At 36.3% G+C, this 12,670-nt stretch overlaps 1 protein-coding gene across 3 annotated transcripts in view; it reads left to right on the plus strand.

The window, feature by feature from the left end:
* The first annotated feature begins 202 nt into the window (after positions 1–202).
* NUP155 (nucleoporin 155) overlaps positions 203–12,670 on the plus strand; it is a 53,422-nt gene continuing 40,954 nt past the window's right edge. The window contains exons 1-7 of one of the 3 annotated variants that reach the window (XM_061393695.1): positions 203–781; positions 3,944–4,081; positions 5,649–5,745; positions 7,467–7,537; positions 9,496–9,588; positions 10,420–10,586; positions 12,305–12,410. In XM_061393695.1, the coding sequence (XP_061249679.1) occupies positions 451–781; positions 3,944–4,081; positions 5,649–5,745; positions 7,467–7,537; positions 9,496–9,588; positions 10,420–10,586; positions 12,305–12,410 (1,003 nt within the window). In that variant the 5' untranslated portion in view covers positions 203–450. The remainder of the gene's footprint in view (positions 782–3,943; positions 4,082–5,648; positions 5,746–7,466; positions 7,538–9,495; positions 9,589–10,419; positions 10,587–12,304; positions 12,411–12,670) is intronic. The other 2 variants (XM_061393694.1, XM_061393693.1) reach the window with 2 other exon arrangements.

A 12,670-nucleotide genomic window follows, 5' to 3' on the forward strand; every position in this document is an offset into this window, starting at 1 on the left:
CTTCCCAACCCAGGGATCGAACCCGCATTATAGGCAGACGCTTTTATCGTCTGAGCCACCAGGGAAGTCCGAAGTTACTTGGAGCACCAAACAAATTGACACGACACTCAAATAGGTGCTGTTGCGGGTTTCCGCTACCCGAAGCTCGAGGCACCCGGATCCAAGCGCGCGCTGAACCCACCAGAACACGAGCAAGTCTGCGCAGTACCCGCAGTAACCGGCTCCCACTCACCCGGCCCCTCCACCCCTCCTTCCTCTCCACCCCTACAGACCCCCGTCCCGTCCCTCCCCTTCCCTTGGCCCCACCCCTTTTCCCTTCCACCTCCGTCTCTCCCTTCCTCCAAGACAACACCGACTTCCCCACCCCTCCCCAAACAGCCACCTCCCTCTCACTTAGCTCCACCCCTAACGTCCACCCCCTCAAGTTCCCCTTCCCAGCTGCCAAATTAGATGCAAGCTTCAAATTCCCCACCCAATGAACCGGAAGTGCGTCATGCAGTGGCGCCGGGGCGCTCCTTTGGCGCGCGCGCTCTAAGCTTTGGGCTTGAGCTAGCGTCTTGGGTTTTGTCTTATTTCTCCTTGCTTTTTGACTTTCTCCGTTCGCTGTTGTCTTCGATTTTGGATATGCCGTCTTCTTTGCTGGGGTCGGCGATGCCGGCCTCCACGTCGGCCGCAGCCCTGCAGGAAGCTTTGGAAAATGCGGGGCGGCTCATCGACCGTCAGTTGCAAGAAGACCGCATGTACCCGGACCTTTCCGAGCTGCTCATGGTGTCTGCTCCAAGTGAGTGATCGTTGCCCAGTTGGTGACTGTTTCTCAACCCAAAGGACTCTCATCTGACTCCATAAATAGGTCTCATCCCCAGGGTGAATGGACGAAGACATCCTGAGAATTTAGGGCGCTCGTGTGGGTTGCCATTCCCTTCTCCAGGGGATCTTCCCAACCCAGGACTCAAACCTGGGTCTCCCTCATTGCAGACAGACTCAGTACCGTCTGAGCCACAAGAGAAGCCCTAAAGGGGAAAAGAGCCCATTTTCTATTTTTTCCTTCTCTCACCCTTCATCACAGGCAATTGAGAGGCTGGGAATGAGGAGCAAGCCCCCATTTGAGGCAGACAGAGGCAAATATTTTAACCTTAATGAGCTTCTCACTACCTCCAGGTGTTTATCGCTAAGACTGGATGAGGAGGATCACCTGATCCAAGTTTCATCTTTGTTAATATCTCGTGTTACTATCGGAGTAAAACCGAAGAGTAAACGAAGTTAATTTGGAAATTTACTATGTTCGCTGAAAGATATGCCTTGTTATGTGTAGCGTTACTGTAATATGAAATGCTGAAGGGTATGAAAAAGAACTACAAGCGGAATGAAGGAAGGGAACAGGGAAACAAATGATGATGGGTTAACAGGGAGGGTAGGGCAGATTTTGTGCCAACAAAAGACAGGTGTCAGTACAATATTCTGTTTAATGGTTTTAAATTAAGGTCAGGCTCCTCATAGCACATAGAATCACACAAGTTGCTAGAAAAGAAGTGACCCCTGTGTGAGGTGGAAATTGGAGAAAAGTTGAGGAGAGTAAATAAGAAAAGCACAAGGTTTTGGCAAGCATGAACCAAGATATTTTAAGCAGGATGATTCCCAGGTGGCTCAGTGGTGAAGAATCCACCTGCCAGTGCAGGAGATGAGGGTTTGATCTCTGGATTGGGCAGATCCTCTGGAGAAGGAAATAGCCACCGGCTACAGTGCTCTTGCTTGAGAAATCCCATGGACAGAGGAGCCTGGCAGGCTACAGTCAATGGGGTCAACAAAGGAGACAGACCTGGCTTAGCAACTAAACGACGACAGTATTTGCAATGTAAACCTAAAAGACAGCTCCTGCAGTTTAATAAAATTCATTGACTTAAAATCAGAGAAAAGACAGGAACAAAGCAAGGAGTATTTATTCCTGACAGCTACTCACCCGTGGGCTTGTCTTGTAAGAACTGAGTGACCTGTTAGCAGCTCTCATTTTGAACAGCACCACTCCCTTTGACCTCCTTATTTCTGAAAGCAAACTGAAAACAGTCCATATCTTCTGTCTTCTCTTCATATCTCACCCCAGTTCAACCTGTCCACCTTTACATACAGCTGCCTCGCTAACCAAATCTTTTCCTTCTTCCATCCTATTCTTTACATCCTTGTTCCAGTTACACTGAATTTAACACGTTTACTATAACAAGAGACCCCCCTCTTTGATTTTTCATGTATTCGTCATCATTTCTAGAATGTTCTTCTTTGCCTAATAAGCTGTTCTTCCAGGCTCCATTAAATATCACTTTCTTTCTGTAGGCTTTCGTGATTCCATTGTTTTCCCACTGCCATTTAACAAGCACAGTGTTCTACAGGAAATGTATAGCTGAGTCCCTTCACTGTTCACCTGAAGCTATCACAACCTTGTTAATTGGCTACACCCCAATTACAAAATGTTTTTGGTGTTCAAAAAAAAAAAAACTTTTTAAATTAAAAAATAGTGAAGTGTCTCCAAAAATTATATTTTAATATTAAATAGAATGTCTGCAATTTGCTTCAAAAAATACGTTAGGGAAGAAGTGGATAGGACTGATATATATAAAACATGAGACGGCACATTACTGGTAATTTTTGAAGCTGGATACTCAATACATAGGGATTGACTGAATTTGTTCTCTAGTTGTATAACTTTTTAAATTTTTCATAAAATTGTTTTGTATGTCATTTTCCCCCAACATCTTTGTACTTTAGAGAGGCAGAAAATAGATGATTAGTTAGATCTAAAACACCTTGTTCAGGACTAGGAGGGACTAGACCATCCCATTCTTGCCCTTAGTGTCTAGGCTTTAGCGGAAGAGAAAAGTTGCCAGTTGAGAACACTTTATAGAGTAGTCTGATTCCTCTCCACCCTCCCCAATAAAATACTGCTTTTGTGGTATTACAGACATACCTCATTTTATTGCTGTTTGTTTTATTACACTTTGCAGATACCGGATTTTTGTTTTTGTGTTTTTACAATTGGTTTGTGACAACTCTGCCTTAATCAGATGATGGTTAGCATTTTTTAGTAATAGAGTATTTTTAAGTTATGGTGTATACATTTTTTTTTTTTTTAACAATACTGTCGCATGCTTCAGCTTCAGTATAGTGTAAACATAACTTACATGCACTGGAAAATCAAAAAAAATTTATGAGACTCGCCTTCTGGGGATGTTCATTTTATTGCAGTGGTCTGGAACCAAACCCACAACATTTCTGAAGTGTGCCTGTATTGGTGAAGGGGGTGGGGCTTCCCAGGTGGCTCAGTGGATAAAAAATCCACCTGCAATGACAGGAGACTTGGGTTCGATTTCTTGGTTGGGAAGATCCCCTGGAGGAAGGCATGACAACCCACTCCAGTATTCTTGCAGGGAGAATCCCATGGACAGAGGATCCTGGCACGTTACAGTCTATGGGGTTACAGAGTCAGATGCAGCTGAGCATGCACGCATGAGGGGATGGGGGAATGTGTGATGGGAAAAGGCATGGGTTGTTTTTAAGTGGGAAAGGAAATGCTGTTTTTTCCTCAGTCAGTATTTTGTTTGTCCACAGTTGTTTTTATCTCTAAAGCAGTTTTATGATTTTTTTCCCATTTCAGATTAGTAAAATAATAGAAAAACACTATAAATTATTGAACTAACCATTTCTTTTCTTGCGGAGACAAGTCTTTGTTAAAGCCTTTTCAGTGTTGAAACCAGGAATTGCACCCCATCTCAACACTAGAATTCCTCAGGCCTCCTTTGTGTCAGATCAGAACTTCTTTTTTCTCTATATGCCTTTAGAACCACCAGGCACACAAGTTTATTTTTGTAGCCTGCAGTACTTCTGCTTGCCCATTTGATGCCCAGGACATGGTTATTTTAAATAAATGCTTTGTTTCTCATTTTATTTTTTGTAGATAATCCCACTGTTTCTGGCATGTCAGATATGGATTATCCCCTGCAAGGACCTGGCTTGCTGTCAGTACCCAACCTTCCAGACATCAGTTCCATCCGAAGAGTTCCTCTCCCACCTGAACTTGTTGAACAGTTTGGACGTATCCTGTTCCTTTGTGTTAACTATTTAAAATATTTAAAACTTAGTGTTCTCATTATTACAGTATTTGTTTTGTGTCTAGTGTTTTGTGTACAAGTTCATGTAAGGATTTTATTTAAAATACTTTTAAGTACATGGGTAGTTTGCCATGTGCCTAGAAAATTTCATAATAAAATTGAATGTTGAAAATTGAGTCATATTTTAATTGTTCAGGGACATTGAGGAGAGTGAATTGTTTACAATTAATTCTGCATTTTTGAATGACGTATGGTAAGGTGATACTTTCCTATTAAGTAGGGTGGGGAAAGGAAGTTTTTCCTACCATGCTTTTTCAGTTCAAAGGCCAATGGTTTTTTTTTCCCCCCCCTATTTTAACATTTAAAACTGGGAAGTGGCTCTGAAAATATTTAAGCAAAAAATTCTAGGTATTTCCTTCTGAAAATACCCCCCAAAAAGTTTTTGGTGTGTTTTCACACTTACAGGTGTCTTAGTTTATTAGTGATTGCATTTCCAAGGATTACAATAAAAATCTACACCTAAGGGTATAAGAAACTGAAGTACTAATGCCCTCTTCATAGACTGAGAAGTTAGAGGAGATTTCTTATCTTCTAAAAGTAAGATTTTATTTGCTTTTCTTAAAGTGTGGTATACCCTATAAAAGGACTATAGAGGTATTTGCTAGGAAGCTTTTATAAAAATCAATCTGTAACTCTCATGATTAAGACATCAAGATCCTATATGAAAAATTTAAGACTTTCAAAACTATGTTAATCTATTGAGGGTGAAAGGGTTTCATGCTTCAATATAATGTGACATAGAAAAGAAATGGAAAACTTTGGAAAATGTAAAAATAAATTAAAAAATCAATATAAATAAATAAGTAATAAATAATAGAGTAAAATCTAATTGATATTTTCCCTTTAATTTTCATTGTCTCTTTGAGACTTTGTAAAATAGTGTTACTAAATATATAATACATCTTATCTTTCACTCTTCTCTTGCATAGTTTTTTAATATTCTTTAATCCTCTGTTAATACAAGAAATATTTCCTTTAATTAGAAAATGATTTTGTTTTCACAGTTGTTTAATTGTCATATAATTACATAAATCTTGGTCTATTTTTCAGTTTCTATGAGGATTATATATAGATTATCACCTAGCTATGACTTTAGCTTACCAAGTGGTTTTTGTTTTTTATCACTCTCTCATACAGTTGGAAAAACTGGTCCAGTAAAACAGTTTTAAATGTCAGCTCAGTATTACTCAGAATCAAGATTTTTTTTTTAAGTTAGTAATGGCAAAAACATTACATTTGTTATTTTGTGTATGTTTTAAATGGTCAGGTAGCCTATTTAGAAACAATAAATTGTAAGTGTTTTGGTCATACACTATGGCTTTCATTAAACTCTTTGGAAATAAAGATGTTTCATTTGCTCTTTCTACTGAAGAATGAATAGGTCATGGTTTTTTAATTATGTGGTTTTATATGATTTAAAAAAAAATCTTTTGAAACAAGTTTAAGGAAGAGGGGTTGAAATCATTCTGCCTTACATCCATACCACCTCAGACATGCAGTGTAACTGCATGATGGGCGTGTTCCCTCCCATCAGTAGAGCTTGGCTCACCATCGACAGTGACATATTCATGTGGAACTACGAAGATGGGTATGTATTTATGGCTGGTTTGCTTTAGCATGATTAGATTTAAATGATCTTTCTTGTAACAAGTAGTCTACTCATTAGAAGCTGCCTGGCTTATCTTTCATCCAAGTCAGTGCTTCTCAGTATACATACTCCCTGGGGATGGGGTTAAAATGTGGATTATGTTATGGTCATTCTGAGGAAGACCTAGGGAGCTGCATGTAGCAAACTCCCAGGTGATGCTGGGGATCCGGGTACCACTCTGAGTAGGAGTCTGTTTCCCAAACATACCCTGTAGTAAAGAGAGTCTATCAGTGATTCTTTGAGAGATAGTATGACTTCCTTTTTTTTTTTTTTTGATTTGACATTTTGAAAGACCTGTTTTCCCTGCATATCTATGTGGAGTGGCAGGTTGTTAGTTTATCGTAGCAGTGTGTTGTTATTCTGTGGGCTTGACCTTGTGTAAATTAAATGTATATAAAAGGGTCTGAGTGAAGGCCCAAAGCATTCTTGCTTAAAGTTTATTGATCTGCTGCATTTTTTTTTGGCTGTGCTGGGTCTATTGCTTCAAGGGCCTTTTCTTTAGTTGCGAGGAACAGGGCCTTATTTAGTTACGGTATGCGGGCTTCTCATTGCAGTGGCTCCTCTTGTTGCAGAGCAGGGGCTCTGGTGCATGCGGGCTGCAGTAGTTGCCACTCCCAGGCTCAGAGCACAGGCTCAATCATTGTGGCGCTTGGGCTTTGTTGCTCCATGTGTCTCCTGCATTGGCTGATGGATTCTTTACCACTGAGCCACCAGGAAAGCCCTGATCTGATGGTTTTACTCTTGGCTATTTGGAAAAAATTTTTGTCTTCCGTTTCTCCATCACATTATCTTTAGGTGAGGGGCGAGATAACTAGAGAAAGTTCTGTATATATAGTTGTTACTCTTGCTCCTAAGTAATTAATGTACTTGTTAGAAACACACATACAGTGTCATTGAATCAAAACTGATACTACTTGAGAACTTGAAAGTTAACCAATTTTGTTGGCTGGGGTTTTTTTTTTTTTCTTCTTTAAACTTTTCCTAGCTATTTTTATTGTTGAAATGGTATATGTCATAATAGCAGTGATATAATATTGTGATTATTCTTCATGTATCATGCACGTTGCCCCAGTTTGCTGTATTACACATATGTATTCATTTTTGCACTAAAGAATAGAACCTTTTAATTTAGGCATTGATCTCTTCAAGAAAACCTAAAAAAAAAGAATTACGAAATATATAGATGTGAGAATAATTTAGTTAAAGAGGGTTTCCATGTTAATGAAAATTTTTATATTTCTGTTGGCATCTAACATACCCATTTAACAGCTACATTGAGCTTATCATGGATCAGAGGCCATTGAGTGCTTGAACAGTATTGAATAAGATAAGCGTAGTCCCTGCCCATGTGGAAAGTCTGGTTCAGCCTTACTGTGTATTCTTCTGAGAGGGTCTTCTTGGACCTGCCACAGCAGTGGATTGCTGTCACTGGAGACTTGCAAACCTGGGGAGGATATTTGGAGTGGAAACCAGCATTCCCCCTTTTCATGGTTTATGTGTAGCTTTAAGCAGACCTTGTGCCTCGCTCTTGAAACTGAAACAGTTCTGTTTGCTGGTTCTATAGTCTTTTTTGTGTATGTATATATTCTACAGTTTTAAAGAGTAGTATAAGATAAAAGCTTTTCTGTATGTATAACATGTTTTCCTTCTAATATCGACAGAGGAGACCTTGCCTATTTTGATGGGCTTAGTGAGACTATTCTTGCTGTGGGGCTTGTGAAACCAAAACCTGGTAAGAAGTAAAAATAGAAAGATGAAATTGTGTTTGTATATCCTTGGATTCCAAATATTTTAGGACTGTTGGAGATCATATTTTAGGTACTAAATTTCCTGTTGAAGTTTTGTTCTGAATTTTAATTAGAAATATAAAAAGTGATTAGGAATATTTAACAGTTTACTCACTATAGTATAAGTGAGTCTGCCTTCAAAATTGTTAAATTCTTGAATTTTATCTTGCTTTTTATTAGTCTTTCTTGATTTACCTGAAGTTTCTTGCATTATACATTTTCCAATAATTCCTGAATATAATGTAAAAACCATTTTTAGTCTGTGTGTTTTCTTAGTCCCGGTAGCCCATGGACATGAGAACAGAGTACAGAATAAATCCTAAGAGAATTCACAAGCATTGTTTAACCTAAAACAGATTTCATCTTCAGTATGCTAGGTGTTTAATCATGGTTACTGACAAGCAGAATTGATTGATTTAAATTTAATATACATCTCTTTAAAATACATCTCCCTATAGAAGGAAATAATAGATGAGATTCACTTGTTTACAAGACCTTAGTAGGAATTTTTGAAGTGTAGTCATTTGAAATATAGCCATTTTGAAATTATACTAATTCACATAAATATAAACGTGCAGTTTTATGCACTGTTTTTATGTGATTGCATTGGACATATATTTCCCTTACATAGAATTTTATAGCAGCCTTTACTGTGCTGTATGTTTCTGTATTTTGTTTCTTCATTGAAAAGCTTGTTCATATGAAAGTCAATAGCTGTTCCTGCCCGCTATCATCATAAATACTAATTGTCCATCTTAAATAGTTAAACTTTGTTCTCCTCAAAAGTAATTTTCAGTACAAAATTGAAATGGGAGGTCTTTGATAGGACAATAAAGGTGTTATCTTTGATAAATTTTCATAAATGTCAAGCTCCTTTAAGTCAAATTCTGAAATATTGGGTATATTTTGAAGTCATTTAGTAAAATGTCTGTCCTTCAGCTTTATTGATGTGAATCTTGAAACACAAAATTGTGACCTTTGTCCCCCTTGGTATTCATCAGTGAAAGTAAAACCAAGTGATGGTAGAAGCTTTGTTATGTTTTCTGACATTTAACACCCAAATGAATACATACAAAGAGATGTCCATTATCATAAGATACATTTGCTTTTATTCTTATCCGTGACACACTAATTTCTGGATATTATAGTATGGAGTACATGTACCATTTCATACCACTCCAGACTTTTAAAATTTAAAATTTAAACAGTAGTTTAGCATGAATTAACATTTTAATATTTTGTACTTGGTTTACTGCCTTCTCTGAATCTGTGAATTTATCTGGCTGTGATCCTGAAACTTATTTCATCTATAAACTCATTTCTGTGTCTGTGAGTTTGACTATTCCATGAACTTCATATGGGTGGAATTATGTAGTATTATCTTTTTGTGACTGGCTTGTTTCACTTAGTATGATGTCCTCAAGGTTCATGACTATTGGAGCATATGTCAGAATCTCCTTTTTAAGGCCTAGTAATATTCCACTATATATTACATACTACATTTTGTTTACCCATTTATCAATTGACAGTAACTTGAGTTGTTTCTACCATTTGGGTTTTGTGAATAGGATTATGAACATGAATATAGAAGTGAAGTTTAATTTTAATAAACCTAAACTGTTTTATAATGTAACCCTCATTTAAATATCATTAAATACTATAGTGTTTGTTTCAAGTTTTTTTTTTAACTTCTATTTGCTTATTTAAATGAACGCAGTAATGTTTTAACATCAACATTAAATTAGGTTGACACTTTTCATATACCAGTTAATCTATTGTGTTATTTTGTCACTGAGTTGTGTCCAATTCTTTGCTCATGTTAAAAGTGACCATATTCTGTTAATACTTAAATGTTGGGTATTTTCCAGAAAATAGTCCCTAACTCATGTTTACTTTATCTTAGGCATCTTCCAACCTCACGTACGACACCTCCTGGTTTTGGCAACCCCTGTGGATATAGTGATTCTTGGACTCAGCTATACTAATTTGCAAACAGGTATAGCAACTCACATGTTGTGTTTTTTTAAATAAAAATATGTTGCCCAATTTAATATTATAATTGAAAATTAATTTTTTTCAGTAAGTTAACTTTCTGAGCTCTTTGCTCTTAGGAAAATACTACTTTCCTATAGATATAATATCTTTCAGATTAGTAACTCCACAGAAGAATTATTTTGGATTATTTGCCGTGTTAATGCACCTTTCTAAAATGTCCAATGTAAAACAAGGGTAATAGAAGAGAAATAGTTGCCACTAGTAATTTTTCAATAATGCCTTCAATGTCTTTTTTTTTTTTTTTTTTAATTTAAGTGGCCATTTTAACATATGGAACACAGAAATATACATTATTCTTTCCCTTAAAGTAAGATGCTATCAATTAATTTATTGCAAAAACATTCAGTGGTTTCTTGCATTCTAGTAACATTTTAGGTAAGATAATATTGAATTTCGGAGACTCCAATGAATGAATATTGGGAGGGTAAGAGATTAAAAAAAATAATGATTATTACTGCCATATCCCTAGGCTTTTTTTTTTGCAAAATTTAATACTTTGGTTTAGTTTTTTTGTTTGATGTTTTACTATGTTTTCTATATATATGCTATATATTTTTTATATGTTATACATACATACTGAAAATTCTATTTTAATATGAATTATAAAATTGTTTATAGCAGACTATAGTAATTTTAAAATGTACATTTTACATACATTTTTGAAATTTTTTAGCATATGAATTCAGTAAGAACATCAATTCTGAAGACAATACACTGATTGTGTTAAACTTTTAAAGAGTTAGTAAAGTGATTCCTATATTCTTCCTTTTAGGTTCAGGAGTTCTCAATGACAGTATGTGTGGTGGAATGCAGTTGCTTCCAGATCCCTTATATTCTCTTCCTACTGATAATACTTACCTTTTAACAATAACTTCCACCGATAATGGCAGAATTTTCTTGGCTGGAAAGGATGGCTGTTTATATGAAGTAGCATATCAAGTAAGTCTGGCATTTATAAACATTTTTTTTTCCTCCCTCTTGATGGGGTATGGATTGGTAAGCTTTTGTCTTTATTTTCTAATTATATAAGTACATTAATATATTCTTATGGAAAGTGGTCAAACATACAGTTTAAGTTGTAGTCCTTCATGGCTACACTATACCTATAAAACCCAGTCCTCTCCCCAAAGGTAACAGCCATTATTAATTCTTTATATGTTTTTGTAGAACATGATATATAACATCTTTGAGTACTGGAGTGGGTTGGCATTGCCTTTTCCGTTTGAATACCTAAAAATATGTTTTTAAATATCTATGCATATGTATTTGTGTGTGTGTATACTCATATATAAACATATAGTGTACTTCTGTGTATGTTTTTACTTGGATTATTGCTTATGTTTTGTTTCCTAATTGACATTTTTCTTTTTTTCTTTGTTGTTTTTTTGCCAAGTCACATGGTTTGCAGGATCTTAGTTCCCCAGTCAGGGACTGAAACCAACCCCAGCAGTGAAAGTGCCCGAGTTCTAACTACTGCCCTGGGAATTCCCCATAATTGGCTTTTTTAATTTAATTTTGTCTTGAAAGTCTTTCCTTGTCAGTATCTGGTAGATAGATAGATATTACGCTTTGTGATTGGTGCATGATTGTCCATAAAATGAATGTACATGATTTATTTAACAGCTCTTTTCTTGATGGACTTCTAGGTTTTTATTGCATGTTTCACAAATAATGATATAAGTGTTCTTCTGCAAGCCTCCTTGAACACATGTGTAGATATTTTCTAGTGTGGAGACTTAGAATTCTAATAGTTGTGTTGTCATGTATATGTATTTCAACTCTTATGTTTTCCTTGTTCCCTATTACAAGTTGTAGACTCTGTGATCGTATCCCTTTCCCCTCTCTCCTCGCTGTAACGCTGGCGTTTTCAAACTTACTAACTTTGACCTATCAGAAGAAAATTGTTTTGTTTTTTTATTAGTAGCTGGGTTGAGCATCTTTTCATGTGTTTTTGGTCATCGTGTTCTCTCTACTCTGAAATGTCTTTGCTCCAGTTGCTCCCCCCCAACCCCTTTAACTATATTGTTGCCTTTTTCATAAGTTAAGGGGTAAGAAACTGACAAGACAAATGTTCTCATAGTCATACAAGGAATTCATGGCAGAGATAGGATTAGAACTGAGGTTAGTGTTTTATGTTACATTGTATCTCTTCCTTACCCAATTTCTCTTGATTTTGTTCACTTTATAAAAAGGTTCTGTTACAAATTTAAGTATGGCAAAACTCAATGATTGAGGGGCTGACTGTAGATTATGATGGTGGTGGCTACTATTTTTTAAATTTCCATTTAGCAGTAGTGGGAAGAGTTAAAAATACCTCTATCCTATGTACTTTTGACACTTATAAACTATGGCTATTATTTCCTTGCTTGCTTTCAAATAGAAATTTTTAAGATAAAGTGAATTTATTAACATAGCAGTGTTGAGGTTGCTGGAATAGACATAGCTGGTTTAATTGACAGCAGTGATTTTAGTTAAACACATTTTAAAAATTTTAATTACAGGACTAAGCTCAGTACTTACTTTGAGTAGTATGTCTTTATTTACAGTTATTGGCATTTCACTAAAATTTGAGAATGCTTGTAAACGGGTATATAGTAGTTGCTGTGAGGGGGTACCTACCTACATTTACAAGTCTTCTTTCATTTTTTTCTTTTAAGGCAGAAGCAGGTTGGTTTAGCCAGAGATGTAGGAAAATAAACCACTCAAAGAGCCCGCTTTCTTTCCTTGTTCCTTCATTACTACAGTTCACATTCTCAGAAGATGGTAAGTAGAAAATAAATTTGGTAAACAAAAGATTTTAACAAATTATTGACCTAACATTTTCTTAAATTCTTATTCTTAATTGAAACAGTCCGTATTAAATGGAATTTGTTGTATATTTATATGGTCTTTTAAAGGGAGAAGGGATGATAAAACATAGAGACAGCGTGAGTTTTATTCCCAAATTCCTATAAATGTAGCACCTTAGAACGTGTGTCTACTATAGCTCTGTGTACTTAAACCAACCATGTCTGTATATGAGA

The sequence above is a fragment of the Bos javanicus genome, chromosome 20 (genome assembly GCF_032452875.1).
Source record: "Bos javanicus breed banteng chromosome 20, ARS-OSU_banteng_1.0, whole genome shotgun sequence".
Classification (NCBI taxonomy): Eukaryota; Metazoa; Chordata; class Mammalia; order Artiodactyla; family Bovidae; genus Bos; species Bos javanicus.